General features: G+C 37.4%; 1 protein-coding gene across 10 annotated transcripts in view; it reads left to right on the forward strand.

The window, feature by feature from the left end:
- The window catches only part of EXOC6B (exocyst complex component 6B), a 648,544-nt gene that overhangs the window by 552,068 nt on the left and 79,472 nt on the right, over positions 1-17,004 (forward strand). For 2 of the 10 annotated variants that reach the window (XM_057743620.1, XM_057743624.1), the window contains one exon: positions 8,687-14,356. The exons of the other annotated variants lie outside the window; for them this stretch is intronic. In XM_057743620.1, the coding sequence (XP_057599603.1) occupies positions 8,687-8,725 (39 nt within the window). In that variant the 3' untranslated portion in view covers positions 8,726-14,356. Of the gene's footprint in view, positions 1-8,686; positions 14,357-17,004 lie in introns of those variants that run through there. 10 annotated transcript variants of the gene reach the window in all.

The following is a 17,004-nucleotide window of genomic DNA, read 5'->3' on the forward strand; positions in this document are numbered from 1 at the left end:
AGAAGCACACCAGGTGGATTCCCGTCCCTACCTCCCTGATAAGGCGGCAGGACCTTGCCACACCCGTCCAGTCTGCTTCCCCTGACCCCAGGTCTGATAGAAATCCAGGGTGATAATGCTATTGAGGTACAGGCTATAAACCATATCAGTATGTACGTAAGTAGAGGGAGGGGAAATGGGGAGGAAAAAGCAAAAAAGGCCAAATGGAGAGTTCAGCTTCACCTCTATGTGACCTTGGCAGCATGTGGAGTAGAAGGGAAATTGCCAGGAACTTGCAGTCTTTTGTTGAGCATTGTTTTGACTTGGCTTTGCTACAGAGCAACTTTGGGGGACTGGGGCAAAAAATAGGTCATTGTGAATTGCAGGTGCAGTTTTGATCTTAAACTGTAATCTGTTGCAGTATATGTGCCAACCCAGAAGTATTTATCAAGATGAAAATGAAGCTTTTCCTCAGATACACAGACCACTTTATGTTAAATAGCACCAGCAACATAAGTGGAGTTTCCCCCCTAAAATGGGAGTAGAGTGGCATTCTCTCCTTCCTTCCCTCTGCCCCTCTCCCTACCTTTTTCTGTCCCTCCCTCCTTTCCTCCCTCAGTCTCTCTCTACCTCTCTCGCCTTCTCTCACTCACTCCTTCCTTCACCCTCTCCTTTGATAGAATATGCTTCTCTGTTGTGAAAAACTTCTTTTGACAAACCAACTCTTTTTTTTGAAAAAGAGTATAGTGGATTTACAATGTTCTGTTAACTTCTGCTGTACAGCAAAGTGATTCAGTTATACATATATATGCACCCTTTTTTTTAACAACTTTTATGGAGATACAGTTAACATACAATAAACTGCATATATTTAGAGTATACAATTTGGTATCCCAATCTCCCAATTCATTCCCCCCCAACCCTCCTCGCTTTCCCCACTTGGTGTCCATATGTTTGTTCTCTACATCTGTGTCTCTATTTCTGCCTTGCAAACCAGTTGATTTGTACCATTTTTCTATATTCCCCATATATGTGTTAATATACGGTATTTGTTTTTCTCTTTCTGACTCACTTCACTCTGTATGACAGTCTCTAGGTCCATCCATGTCTCTACAAATGTCCCAGTTTCATTGCTTTTTACACCTGAGTAATATTCCTTTGTATATATGTACCACATCTTTTTTATCCATTCATCTGTTGATGGACATTTAGGTTGCTTCCATGTCCTGACTATTGTAAATAGTGCTGCAATGAACATTGGAGTGCATGTGTCTTTTTGAATGATGGTGTTCTCTGGGTATACGCCCAGCATTGGGATTGCTGGGTCATATGGTAACTCTATTTTTAGTTTTGCAAGGAACCTCCATACTGTTCTCCATAGTGACTGTATCCATTTACATTCTGACCAACAGTGCAAGAGCGTACCCTTTTCTCCACACCCTCTCCAGCATTTGCTGTTTGTAGGATGATGCCCATTCTAACTGGTATGAGGTGATACTTCATTGTAGTTTTGATTTGCATTTCTCTAATAATTAGTGATGTTGAGCAGCTTTTCATGTGCCTCTTAGCCATCCGTATGTCTTCTTTGGAGAAATGCCTATTTAGGTCTTCTGCCCATTTTTGGATTGGGTTGTTTGTTTTTTTGATATTGAGCTGGATGAACTGTTTAAATATTTTGGAGATTAATCCTTTGTCTGTTGATTCCTTTGCAAATATTTTCTCCCATTCTGAGGGTTGTCTTTTCGTCTTGCTTATCATTTCCTTTGCTGTGCAGAAGCTTTGAAGTTTCATTAGTTCCCACTTATTTATTTTTGTTTTTATTTCCATTACTCTAGGGAGTGGATCAAAAAAGATCTTGCTGTTATTTACATCGAAGAGCGTTCTTCCTTTGTTTTCCTCTAGGAGTTTTACAGTGTCTGGCCTTACAATTAGTCTTTAATCCATTTTGAGTTTATTTTTATGTACGGTGTTAAGGAGTGTTCTAATTTCATTCTTTTCCATGTAGCTGTCCAGTTTTCCCAGCACCACTTATTGAAGAGGCTGCCTTTTCTCCATTGTATATCCTTGCCTCCTTTGTCAGGTTAGTTGACCATAGTTTATCTCTGGGCTTTCTATCCTGTTCCATTGATCTATATTTCTGTTTTTGTGCCAGTACCATGCTGACAAACCAACTCTTGACTCTCAAGGTACCCTCCTCAGGAGATACTGATTAATGTAGCCAGACTTACTCAAAGATTCAGTTATAGGCAAGATATTCAAAGGCTGGAATTTTAACTCTTACTCCCAAATAGTCAGCATTCACCTTGATCTTTGCCTACTTAATTTAAACTCTTGAGAGTATGCAGGCCAGTGTGCAGAAAGAACATAACCCAACAAAAGAAAGGGAAGGAGTTTTAAAACCCTTCCTCTAGGCCTCAGTCATGTCACTTAATCCCTCCCACCATCTGTTTCCTCATTTTCTAAACGTAATAGGAAACATGTCAAAGAACCTGGCTGCTGAAGTGATAGGCACTGTCTCTGGACTAAGAGGAGAATCTGGAGAGTATTGCTCAAGCAATCTTGTGCTTGAGAACTACTGAAAACCATTGCTGGGGTTGCTGGTTTCTTCCTTCCAAAGTATTCTGTACGCACAAAGATTAAGAGAGCAGAGGTTTAAATTTCAGCAAGAAATATTTAGATTAGCCTAGAAATGCCCTGCCACCTATTTGTCTAGGGAAGGAGCCACTTAGGTGAGACTTAATACCAAGAAAGTCAGTTTTATTCATTTTCTGATCATTGTGACTTTTGAAGATTAATAACTAGAGGAAGATAGACACCTGCTACTGATACTTTTTGGGTAAAGTTGGATTCATTGACAGAAAATGTCGTTGAGAAATGTAAACAGCTATGAAAAGCAATTTTATTATGTTTTCCAACAGTGGCTTGTGATGTGTTCTGGATAGTGTGGGTGGGAAAGTAGAAAAGGAAGGATAGGTAGACAGATAGACTGCATTGAAGGTTTCTTTAGATTTTGTGATTTAATATGTGTGAAGAGCTCAAGTTATTTTAGTTTTCTTATTCTGAACCTTTATTGATATTTGGAGGAAAGAGATGTAGAGTATTGTCCCTTTTCAGGAGGGAAGCGAGACTTGGAGTGGACAGGTATCTTAGGACAGTCTGTTGGCCTTCATTTGGGATTCCTTCCCTGTGATTCCAGGTGGGGTCCCCTGAGACCACTAGGCTGGTTAGGAAGAGTACCAGCCACCATCACCTTCCAATGCCCCAGAATTTTGTCCACCCAGGGGATTCAGCTGCTGCCAACAGGAAGTATCACATTTCTGTGATCTCTGGAATCCAGGTTCCTAGAGGGAGCAGTTATCCAGAGCTGCTACCAGCTACACCTCTGTTGTTCTAGAAGCCTAAAATTCCCAGGCCTGGATTCTGCTAAACTAGAATAGTGACTCTCAGTGATGATGGGAGGGCATTGGGGGTTGGGGCATATCTAGAAGGCTTCTTGTCTCTGGTCACCTCTTCACATGCTATATTTACTTATTCACGCCTTCATATCTCCCACTATTATGATGGAAACCTCTCATATTCTTCATGTATGTAGAATTAATAAAAGAATGGTTAACTTTAAAAAGCCCATATATAACAACAAATGCTTCCTCATCCCTTTCATTTTCACTGACCATTCTTTGAATATTTCCTATGTGCTAAGCAAAAACTAAGCAGGTATAGTCATACATTAGCTCAGGAAGTTTTCCAAAAACTATGTGAGATAAGAATTATTATTTCCATTTTATAGATGAGGAAACTGAAGCTCAAAGAGGTTAAGCAGTGCAGCTAAAGTCACACTTAATGGCTGAACTGGGAATTGAGCCCAGATCTCTCTGATGCCAAAGCTACTTAATTTTATGCTATTCTGCCTCCTCTTGCCAGTGACCTTGCCCAGAACCAGTACAGCTGAATGGCTGGCCCGTGTTTGAAGTAGCAAATGTTCATTCAGATAGCCATGAACTCTCTGCCTTTACATTTCAGAGAAAAACATTAAACAGTGCTAAGTCTTTACTATATTTAGAATTCCTTACATCCCATAGATGCATTTTTCCATACCTCAAAGTGCATACAGTCAAGTGATTGGCCCCTTTGAGATCTATTTTTTTTTAAGAAATTTAAATATAACAAATACTATATTCCCACTATCCAGACTTGAAAATTAGCATTTTTGTTTGTTTCATCTTTATTTTTATTTAAAAATTAATACAATTGGTAAGAAATTGAAAAAGAAAGGAAAAATAGTTAAATGAAAATAAATAAAAGAAGCAAAACATTGTAACATAGATAACATCCTACTTGATATCCAAGAAAGCCCACTCCTGCCATGAATTTGGCATTTATCCTTTCAGGTTTTTTTTTAATATTTTAAGCCATTCATGAGGATCTGTGTATTATATGTAATGTTGCTTTGTATATTTTCTAAGTTTATGTATGTAGATCTTGCTGTATATCATTCTGCAACATTTTTTTCATTCAGTAGTATTTTCAGAATTTCTTTATGCTAGTAGTGAGATCTAATTTGTTCCTTTCATCTGTGATATAATGTTCCATTGATTACTATGCCACATTTTATTATCCATTTTGCTGTTGATGAACATTACAATTGTTTCCATTTTATTATTTTGCTTCCAAATAGCATTTCATGGAACATTCTTATTTGTTTCCTTGTGCAAACATATGTGTGTTTATTGAGAGTTTATACCTAAAAGCATACCTAGAAGTAAAATGGCTCATTGAGTTGTCTTGCCTAGATGTACATGAGATTTTTATGTGTTGAGATGAACCCAAGTGAAACCATCAGTGTGTGTTTACAGTAAGAGAGGAAAGGTGGGGATAGTGTCAGTATAGAGTGTAGAAATGAGAGACTCTGGCTCCCCTGGCTGTCTATAGCATTGTTCCTGTCCAAAAGACAGAATGTTAGTCTCAGCTCTATAGGCAGGACAGTTTAACATGGTTCAGTTGATTATATATGTCATCGTCTCTTTATTGGTACATTTTCTCTTTTTTATACATTCGGGGATAGGCCCATTCCTTAGTTCAGAAAAAGGAAATAAAATGTTTTATCCCCAAATTCAAACATCAGTCAGCTCTGCGATGTTCTAAGCAAATTGCTTTCATGATCTTCATAATATTCTGACTGTCTGTCAGAATACTTTATTGTGGTGCCTGCAGCAGAACCTGAAAGAGAGAATTCCCCTTTGCAGGAGTGGCTGAGAACAGCAAGATTGTGCATTATCTGGGCATTCTGCTGTATTTATAAAGTATTTATTTACTTTATTTAGTGGCTGTGGCTGTGACTTTATCTTCTTCTAGCTCATTTTCTAGCATAACAGGATAAGACCACTCCTGCCATTATGATTTACCATGCAATAAACAATGAGAGCTTTTGGATTGCATTTTACAGAATTGCTTTATTCCTCTCTCCTCCTAACCTCTTTGGGAAACAACTGACAATTGATATTTCTCTTTTGGATTTCTCAGTGAATTCAACATTCCTAGATTTGGTTTCTATTTGTTATTTGGCTTGTAAAATCCATCACTTTAGGGATAAGAATGGCTTGTGTCCAGCATAATAGCTTTTTGCTTACTAGTCTACCGAGTGACAGGAGCGGAAGCACAACATGGCTTGCCCTGGCCCTATCTCAGTTGTTCTTTTTCTATTCTGCTTCAAACACTGCAGTGCCCCACTCCCAAACAAACAAGGATTGAGTATCACTTTTGACCATGGAGCATATTCCCTTTCCATCAGCCCATCTTCAGTCATAGAAAGTTCAGGTATATCAGAGTCAAAGTACTGCAGAACTGACCCTGCTGGGATATGCAGGCCAAGTCTGGCACTGGCTGCTATCCTCCTCCTAACTGGCTCTGGAAGCCTGTTCTACAGACCTGCTCATCCTAGAGGCCAGTTAATTTTATAAGGCAAGTGTATTCCATTGATAGAAAAAGAGGAGTTTCTGGATCTTTTGTGTTCTGAGGCTTTCATGTAATTTTCAATCTCATGTCAAATGTAAATTAATCCCAATTTTAAATTATTCCTCAACTTTGGATCTTGCTTTCAGAGGAAAAGCTTCAGTATAGGTGTGTTTATATTTATGCATCCATTTTTTTCTCATATCAGCATAACTTGTTCATTGTCTGCATGTTTGTCTTTTTAACATTAGTTGCTGAGTTCCTTTAAGGCAGGCCTCATTCTCTTTTTTGTGAGTTTCAATTCTCAATGCCTTTTGCCTTGTTGATTTGCAGTAACTATATATTGAATTAATTCCATATGTATTTTGAGGGATGAATTCAGAACTTATGGGAGGTGGGAAAGATACAAAGAAAGCATATAAGCCAAAACCCAAACAGTATGCAGCAGAATGCTATTTTACCCCAGGCTTTCAAACTTAATTTTAACTACTACCCCAGAGGTAATATATATCACGTCATTCTGCACCTTTTCTATATATGTATATATTTTTTTTACTCAAAGTTTTGATTAAAAGGTGAGTATAGCTTATATGCCAGGGCTTCACCTACAACCACCCAGGCCAATCTTTAATTGTCTTGAATTTCTTGATGATTTGTCTTTTTTTTTTTTTTTTTTTTTTTGGGGGGTACACCAGGTTCAATCAACTGTTTTTATACACATATCCCCATATTCCCTCCCTTCCTTGACGCCCCCCCCCTCGAGTCCCCCCCACCCTCCCTGCCCCAGTCCTCTAAGGCATCTTCCATCCTCGAGTTGGACTCCCTTTGTTATACAACAACTTCCCACTGACTATTTTACAGTTGGTAGTATATATATGTCTGTGCTACTCTCTCGCTTCTTCTCAGTTTCCCCTTCACCCCCCGCCCCCTCCCATACCTCGAGTTCTCCAGTCCCTTCTCTGTATCTGCTTCCTTGTTCTTGTCACTGAGTTCATCAGTACCATTTTTAGATTCCATATATGTGAGTTAGCATACAATATTTGTCCTTCTCTTTCTGACTTACTTCACTATGTATGACAGATTGTAGTTCTATCCACCTCATTACATATAGCTCCATCTCATCCCTTTTTATAGCTGAGTAATATTCCATTGTATATATATGCCACATCTTCTGTATCCATTCATTTGTTGATGGGCATTTAGGTTGCTTCCATGTCCTGGCTATTGTAAAGAGTGCTGCAATAAACATTATGGTACAAGTTTCTTTTGGGATTATGGTTTTCTTTGGGTATATGCCCAGGAGTGGGATTACTGGATCATATGGTAGTTCTATTTGTAGTTTTTTAAGGAACCTCCAAATTGTTTTCCATAGTGGCTGTACCAACTTACAGTCCGATGATTTGTCTTTAATGTCAGGGAAGTAGGTGTTGGGATTTCAGTCGGGAGGTGCAGGGAACCCATTCGGGCTGCACTGGACCTCTTAAACAAAGACCAGGGGATGCTCACTCAGATGCTTTGATCCTCTGCTACCAGATCCTTTAAGACCTTTATCCAGAGAGGTTAAGTAAGACTACATTTGTTTTCCTTTGTGGGCAGGAGTGGAGACCCAAGTAAGGGAATTACACTGGCCTAGAAGAAGAAAGTTCTTGATCCTGAGAGTCATTGTTTTCCATTCATTCCTTTTGTCATCACAAAAACTCTGTTATCCATGTTGAAGAAGTTTATTTTTTCTATCCAGCAGGTTATTTTCAATGTAATGTAGGGAAAGAATTCTGACCTGAGAATAAAGAGATCCCTTTCCTCTTTCTATCTCTGCCACTACCTTCTTGAGTAAATGTGAACAAGTAATTAACTTTTCTTGTCAGTTGTCACTGGAGGCAGTTAGCTATGATAATAAGCCCATACCTAAGGCATTGCATTTGATTTGGAGTATCACATTTTAAGCAGGACACCGATAAAGTGCATTTAGAAGAAAAAATTAATCAGGTTATCAAGAGATCTGGAAAACCTGTTTAAATAACTGTGGATATTTCAACCTGGAAAAGAGAAGACTTAGGAGATTTAAGATATCCAGTTTCAAATATATGAGGACCTAACTTGTAGAAAAGTATGAGTAGACTTACTTCTGTTTTGCTAACTAGGACCTATGATTGGAAGTTAAAGGGAAGCAGATTTACTCAATATTAGAGAAAAACTTGTCAACAGCTAAAGAGCTCAAAAATCGTAGCAGACATTTCCTGTAACTTGAGGCATGCAAGCAGAAAACAGATTCACATTTATAAGGGATGTTTTATATTGGGTAGCAAATTATACCAAATGATTCCCAAAGTCCCTTCCAAAGCTAAAAGTCTATGATTTTGAGTAGACAGACTCAAACTCTTTCCACTCTTCACTTCTTTGATCCTGAAAGATCTATACATTTTAACAAACGTTTCTTAAAATCGTGAGAAGAATAGATAAAACATGTTGTTTTATTACTTTCGAATCTGGCAGAACTTCTCAGTTTCTGATGTGATCACAAGTTCCCTGGAGGGGGTGCTCCAGGCTTGTTCTTCCTCTGCTTGTTCTCCCTCCCTCCAAGCACATCTGCCACGTTTTTGTGTGTGTGTGTTTTTTTACTTCTTCTTCTTCTTAGTGATTTTTGTATTTCTTTGAATCTTTACAGGTGGTAGCAATTTTGGTTCATCTGACTTGATGGTATGAAATTCTAAATAGTTGGGGGTCATTTGGAGTGATTACTTTTTTCTTTGTATTCTAGGAGCCTGGGGGAGTGTGTTTGGAGCTGCTTAGTTTATAGTCCTTGTCAACATAAACTCTTCATTCATCTTCCCATCTCTCTGAAGAACAGACAGAGGAGGTTCATGGTATCACAGATGTCGTGCAGCAGACACATACAGAGTCAAGCAGAATTACAGTAGTCTCTAAACTGGATAAATTTAGTAACATATTTTTAAGTCAGTGATTTAGGAGAAAAAAATCTATAGATTATCACGAGATAGAAAATAAGATTTCAGTTTTGGTGGACAGTGTCTTTAATAGGAAATTTGTTGGAATATGCTCTTGCATGTGGGAATATCTTCACCTCACCATCCCCCCAAGTATTAAGTTACTGAGAATTGCAGCTATTACAATGAAATTGCCAAGATCTTCTCTGTTCTCTTATCAAATTATCTGGATGGCTGGGTTGTTTTGTTTTGTTTTCTTTAACTTCCCCCACTCCTCTCTCTGAAATCTGCTGGAGCCCACATTTTATATGAGATTCTTTCCCATTACACTTTACCGGTGTTTGAAATCCTGTCTAGATTATTGGCCATAAGGTAGGGAAAGGGAATCTTTGAACTTGATCTGTGTGGCAACATATTTTAAAGCAATCTCTTCCAGCTTCACAGAGGTTGTACTAGTGACCCTCTGCTCACAATTGTTGCTTTGCATAATCAAAACTGGGTATGACTTCTGTTATCCTACAGACTTGCTCCAAAGTGAATTTTCAAAAGTCGATTGCCGTTCTTTCGTAATGCCCCAGTCAGGCTCACCTCACCCTATGATATCAATGAAAGCCCGACAGTCTCCATGGACCACAGCATTCCCCTTGGATGTGTACACACACTTCAACTTCCCTTCATATGTCTACATTTCTTTAAGGTATAATTAAAGATACTGCTTTATTATTATCTGTAAACTCTATTAGTTATAAACTTAAGGGGGAGCTCAGCCACTGTTACCCTTCTAAGACAAAGGAATCTGGAAAGTCATACTGGGGTGACACTAGCTGGAGCTAAATTGTTCAGTAAAAAATGGGCCGATTAGAGCAGCCAGAATGCTCCTACATTGTGAATGAGAGTGTAAAATGATATTTACTTTGGAGAGTGGTTTTGTACTTTCTTATGAAAGTAAACAAGTACCTACCTTATAACCCAGCAATTCCAGGCCCCTCAGGTATTTATCCAAGATGAAAACATATGTCCACAAAAAGATTTTAAAAAGAATGTTCATAGCAGCTGTATTCGTAATTGTAAAAGCTTGAAGCATCCCAAGTGTCCGTCAATAGGAGAATGGATAAACTGCAGTGTATTTATGCAATGGAATATCATTCTTCAGTAAAAAGAAACAACTGCTGATACATACAACATGGATGCGTTTCCGAAAGATGATACTGAATGAAAGAAATCTTACGCAAGAGTGAACATATTGCATGCTGTTGTTTATGTGAAATTTCAGAACTGGTGACTATCTACAGTAGTCATGGATCAAGCAATACTAAGATAAGGCGGGAAAAAAATCAACAGTGGTTGCCTCTGGGGGGTAGGGACTGAGTGACAGAAATAGTCTATCTTAATGGGGATTGTGGTTACACAGGTGTATGTATTTGTCACAACTCATCTAAACTGTATACTTAAGATTTGTGCATTTCATTATTTGTAAATTTTATCTCATAAAAAAGTAGAATTGTAAACAATTATCAAACTCTGATATGCATGATAAAATTGCCTGCAACTTACTTTTACCAAAAAACAGAATAATTGATGAATATGTGTATGATAAAACAACTATAGTAAAATGTAAATTGTAAAATTTAGGGGATAAGTATATAGTTCTTCATTGTTAAATTGTTTCAACTTTTCGGTATGTTTGAAAATTTTTAAAAAATGTTGGTGGGGATAGTTGGGAAGCGTTAATAGCCACAGTGACAAGAAAAGCCAAGCTTAAAATTTTCAGTGGAGTAATTACTGTCTCAGTCTGTATATATTAGGGCCTTCAAATACTATTATTATTATTATTATTATTATTATATTCACTCATTCACTTATTCAACAAGCATTTGTAGAATACCTACTCTGCATCAAGCCCTGGTCTAAGTGCTGGTAATATCAGGATAGAAGAAACATAAGCCCTTCCCTTAAAGAGTTCACAGTCTAATAGGGGAGATAAGAGGTGCTTCCATGCTGTTCATACTTAACTTTCTAGAAGAAAAACATCCTTATTTCCTTGCTTCTTTGTCTTAGTAGTCTGAGAACTTAATAAGAAATACTTGAAAGAATACTAGGCCATTTAGGTTTAAAGAATGCATAAGAATCTAGTCAAATGTAGGATTTTAGTTGTAAAGTACTTAAAGACTCTAAAGGTGAAATCTAGTGAGTGAACCAGCCTCCTCCTGAAAATCTCAGGACAGAAATTCCCAGAGGATGTCCATTTTTTAGAACTTAACACAGAACCGTGGGAAGAGTCTCAGTTGCCTGAATGAGATATTTCTGTGCCCATTTAACTTCAACTCTTCAGAGAGTCTTCAAAGAGACTGGAGTTGTAGGAATCAGAATGCTGTCTGGGACGATGTGATTCCTCCCCATCAGCCTCATACTGTCCTGTGACTGTGTAGGTTGTGGTGACTAGCCCAGCCCTAGAATATGGGGTGGATGGAACAGAAGAAATAACTCCTGCTTTGATCTTCCTCAAGATAAGGAGGCATCCATGTTTCATTGATCTTTCTAGGTCTTCCTAATTCTACAGAATTCACAAATCCTGTCTCCATAAAGATCTTCTGTAGCTGACAGACACGTAATTCAGGCTCTATGTGTTAACAGGCCTTGTTAACACACGGTATTCAGCAAATGGTATACATCAGAAAAATACATTTCCTTCCTTGTTGACTTAATGACCAGAGATTCATAGTGATTTTTCATTCTGCTAAGATTGGGTTAGTCAGGATCAACGAGTTTTAATGATTAAATTTAGGCTCTAATACAAATGTAATTTTTCCATACCTACTATTGCAGTTAGACATTAAATTCATGAGAAAAAACAATGTTCAACTTGAGAGCCAAGAAGATAACTCAAGCCTGGGTTTAAAAACAAACAAACAAGAAAACCATACTTAGTCAAACTGGGCCTTTTTTCTAAGAAGGAAGATGTGTTTTATTTTCTTTTTTTAAAGCTGTGCGACTTCTGAAAGATGGAAAAGATTCTGTGAATATTTTTCTCAGATGTGACAAATCCACGTTGGCAGTAGTAGCTTATATACAGACACTTTGAACAATACCTGTTTCACTTGGCCTGTGTTGTGTCACATATGTGCTTTCCATTTGTGGAGAGAAAATTCTTTACACAGTCATTTTGTTCATAGAACATGATGAGATGTGACAAGAGGGAGTCAGTCTAGGGACAGTGACTGGTTATGCAGAACAAAGGATATTAAGGGTTACTTTAGGCCCAAATTCCATGAGCCTCGAGCCTGGAATAAATAATTTCCAGATATTTGCTTTTACATTCAGCCTCTTTATGTTCACAGATACACACAGTCCACACCATCCATATATTTAAGTGTTGAAAACTATGGGAATAGGTCTTTAATGCAGTACAAAATTTAGCACTAGAAGGGATTTGATAATCATCTTGCCCTGTGATTCCCAGACTTGGTGGGCTTTAATTACCTGGGAACTTCTAAAAGATAGATAGATTTCGGAGCTGCAGTGATTTTGAGTTAGCAGGTTGGGCAGGGGTAGTGTGATAAGGGCTGGGGATCTATAGTTTTATGTAAGCTTCCCATGTGATTCAGTTGATCAGCCAGTTTTGAACTATATTCACCAGTACCCATCATCTGCACTCTCAGTTTTACAAATGAGGCAACTAATGCCCAGAGAAGTTAGGACTTGTCCAGAGTCCCAAAGCCAAAGCCAGAACTAGAACTCCAGTCTCCTAATTTTCATTCCAGTGCCTTTTCACTCTACCTTGAAGCAACAGTTGCAAAGACCATCTGTTTCATGCATTTTCTTCAAACTGAAATCACTTAAGTTCTTTAAACTTTAGTTACCTTATCTGCCAAATGTTATCTTAGTTGCCTTATTAGTTTCCTGTGGCTGCTATAACAAATTACCACAAACTTGTTGGCTTAAAACAACAGAATTTTATTTTTTAACATTTCTGGAAGCCAGAATTCCAAAATCAAATGTCAGAAGGGTCATGCTCTCTCCAAAGCCTATGGGGGAGAATCCATCCTTTCCTCTTGCAGCTTCTGGTAGCTCCAGGGGTTCCTTAGCTTGTGGCTTGCATTACTCCAATTTTTGCTTCTGTGTTAACATGGCCTCTCTTCTTCTCCCCGTGTCTTCTCTTTTGTCTCTCATAAGGATAATTGCCATTGGATTTAAGGCTCATCTGTTTAATCCAGGAGTGATGTTTTCTTAAGACCCTTAACTAAGTTACATCTGCAAAGATCCTTTTTCCAGTTAAGGTCACATTCACAGACACTAGCGATTAGGACCTGGTCATATCTTTTGGGGGATCATCATTTAATCCACTAAATTTTACCTTCAGCTTTAAAAAATTCAAATCCATCCCACATGCAAAACACATTCACCCTACTCCAACATCTCCAAAAGTTCAACCCATTACAACGTTTACTCTAGGTCTGAAATCGCATTTAAATGTCAGCTCAAAAGTCCCAAATTTCACCACCTAAGTCATCTGTATCAGATGTGGGTAGGAATCTGGGTATGATCCATCCTGGGGCAAAACTCCTCTCCATCTATGGCTCTGTGAACCTAGAAAATAAGTTATCTCTTTCCAGAATACTATGGTGGGACAGGCACATGATAGACATTTCCATTCCAAAAAGAATACCAAAATTAGGAAATTTACTATTAGGAAAGTGTGCTCCTGGGAAAAAGGGAAGAGTGTGCCTGGACAACCTTTGCTGAAGAGATTCTGTATGTGACCCATTGATGCATTCAACCATCTCAGCAGAAGCCAGAAATAGAAGTGGGTTAACCAGGAAAGATCTATGGTGGGCCTTCTTTTTTTAATGGTATTTCACCCCTGGGTAGTGGGTATAAATCTAGATTGTGCCAATGGTAATCAAGAGTAGATTGATGAGTTGCATGTTTTTTATGAAAATAATCCCCCAGCAGTCCCCCCCCCCACCAACCAACACACACACACACACACACACACACACACACACACACACAGAGAATTGAGCAAGAAGAAAGAATGTCTACATAAGGCAACAGTGGCAGACATTTCACCCTTGTTTATATAAATACAGTTAAATAAAATTGTGTAATTTCCCAAAATAGCTAAAATCCCTTCTGTGGCTCCAATGCCCTTCTTCCCTTTCCTGTGCCCTAATATTAATCAGATTGAGAGATTAATACAACACGTTTATGTGGTGAGGGGATTAATAAAGAGGGAAAAGTTGATTCTAGAGAGAAAGAGGGGATAATTGCAGGAACAGTGTTTTTTAGTAGACAAAAAGGAGTAGGATTAGTGCACAATTGAAGGAGCAAGGATAGTTCATTGATTATAACAGAGGAAGAAGCAGAAGGTATGGGTACGGATGCAAGTGCTAATAGATTTGGTGGTGATAAAATGGAATAAACAAAAATAGTTGTCTAATGTTGATGTTGATCAGGTATAAAGTTATTTAAGCTTTACATTTGCTAAATGTTAAATAAAAAGTCAAATTTTATTTCAGCTATAGCTGTGTTAGTCATGATTATGCTTAATGAATAAAGTTGCAAAGGAGTGGAACTGAGGAAGTGCTAAGTCAAGTGTTTGTTACACCCAATGACCAAAACATTTATGCATCTCTCTGTAGGGAGCATCACCATATAGGTAAAGTATATTTGCCTGAGACCCAGTTATCTCAAGTGATTTTGAAGTTGTAGTTTCAAACCTCATCTTTGTCATTTGTCCTCCTTAGAAAAATTAAAATTAAAACTCTATCCTCAAACTTATACATATATCTCATTAACTAACCTCTTAACACTTCTAACCGTCTTGCAAATGCCTACCTTTATTTCAAATGAATAACAGTGGGAATGGATTTGGCTCATATCTATGCTTACCACTGGAGAAATAACCCAGTTCACATTTGACAGCAGGTGTGTCATCGTCGTACTTACTTCTTTGATATAAGGCACTTAAATTAACGACTTCTTTAGATTATTAGACTCCAGTGAAGAACAAATTGTGTTACCTAAACATAAATTCCCGTGTGCACTTTGAACCATTCTTTGTGCCTAGAAAACCTGTTCTAAGAGGTTACTTTATGATGAAAGGCTTGGAATCCAAGTAGGAAAAGTTCATCAAAGAATAAGGTCAGGAAGAAGCATGCTAAGGATTAAGTAGATGAGCAAGGTGGAGGGGGAAGGCAAGTATGGAGGCACTGCCGATATCGAATAGAAAGTAAGCAAGTGAAATAATGAAGACCCGTGCTTCTTTCATCTTCAGAAAACAAACTGAAATTGAGTTTTTAATAAGTGATAAGAGGAAAAGGAACCATAAATTTTCCCAAAAATCATAATAGATTTAAAACCAAATAAATACATTTGCTTACAAAAAAACTGACTTTTGCAGATTTTATGACTATGCTCATATCTAGACAGTGTTTGTCAAGATCAGAAAGGTACCAATCTGTTTGGTCCAACATAATAGAGACTATATAGGGGCAACACATTCTGACTTTGCCATGCTTATACAAGAATTTAGAGACTGCATATATCCCCAGAATTATAAAAACTGATTGAAGCTTGATCATCAGTCTTTTTACTCTTGCCATTTGAGCTTTGTGTTACTTTGTGAATGAAGCATTTCCTTGAAATAACTCAAGGAGTAGAACATCCATTAATTCAACAAAGCATTATTGAATACTTGCTATATGCCAGACAGTAAGGATTCAGCAGTAAACAAGCTAAGCCAAATCACTATTTTCAGGAAGCCTACATTCTAATAATATCAATCAAAATTGATCTTACTCACTCTTGATGTTTAACCTGAATAACTTACTAAAGCTATTATATTAGGTTGAACCATGTAAAACCACCAGTGCTCAACGAAAACAGCAATTTCACGCAACTCAGCCAGCTATTAATTAATTAGTTGAATGCCTACCTACCATACCAAAGAAGAAGATATGCATTTTTTTCTGTGCCATTAACATAGCTTTATTTATTTAAACTTTTGTTTATTTAAGCTTTTTAAAGCTTTATGTATTTACTTAAATAGCATTATTTCTATAAACTAGAAATGATTATAAGAAGCAGGCAAAGCCATTGGCTAATAGTTCACCCACTTCAATTTATTCATATATTCAGCAAGCACTTATTGAGCACCTTCTCTGCCAGGCGTTCTTTCGTGAGGCAGAGATACAATGCTGAACAAGACAGATGAGGTCCCCGGTCTGTTTGCAAGCTGACGGAAAGAGACAAATGACTATAGAAATAAACAATAAATTATCAGGTAGTGTTAAGTTTTATGGTGAAAATAAACCATATACATTTGACTTTTGATGCTGACATAAGAAATATCCATTTGGAAAAAATTTTACAAATCTTTAATAAAATCAAAGTCAGAAACCCTGTATGTGTTTTTGTCCACCATGCAAAAAAATTTCTCTCCTAGAATTCAGTACCATGCAAATGTTTGACTGTTCAGATAAACCCTATTGAAACTAGAAATTTAGTGTGTTTCTCTTTTTGTTTGGCAGCTAGGAAGCCAGTAGAACTGTTTAATACTCCATTACAGTGATAAATTTACCCAGATTTCCAGTTCATCTTTCTTTCTCACCTATTATTTAATCTCTTTTCTATTTATCTTGTATCTGTTTTAAAATTTTATTGTATTTCTATTATTCTATTATTTATATTTCCTATATACATTCATAATATATTTTTATTATTTCTACTGTTACCTTTCTTATTTCTACTTTTTCTTATTTTCTTTTGCTTTTTTAAATCATCTTATTTTGCAGTCTGTATGTGTTTTAATACCACAGGCAACCTTATGTCCTTTTTGGTAGTAGATAAGCTATGAATAATAATTTAACTAGCTCTTAATACACAACACTTTTTCATTTATTCTACAAATACCCTTGGATAAATCTACATTGCATATGGCACATGGTATAAATTGGGCCAACTTTAAGCTAAAATGCCTCTGCCTACAAACAGCTTAAAATTCAACAAATCCAGATATAACTGTTGTTTCTTAAGTGTCTCTAAGTGCTGTTTGCAATAAAATGATGATTTATCAGACCTAGATCCTGCCTTCAAAGATGGTCAATCTGGTTGGTGAATAAGAATACAA

This window comes from Hippopotamus amphibius, chromosome 7 (genome assembly GCF_030028045.1).
Source record: "Hippopotamus amphibius kiboko isolate mHipAmp2 chromosome 7, mHipAmp2.hap2, whole genome shotgun sequence".
Lineage (NCBI taxonomy): Eukaryota > Metazoa > Chordata > Mammalia > Artiodactyla > Hippopotamidae > Hippopotamus > Hippopotamus amphibius.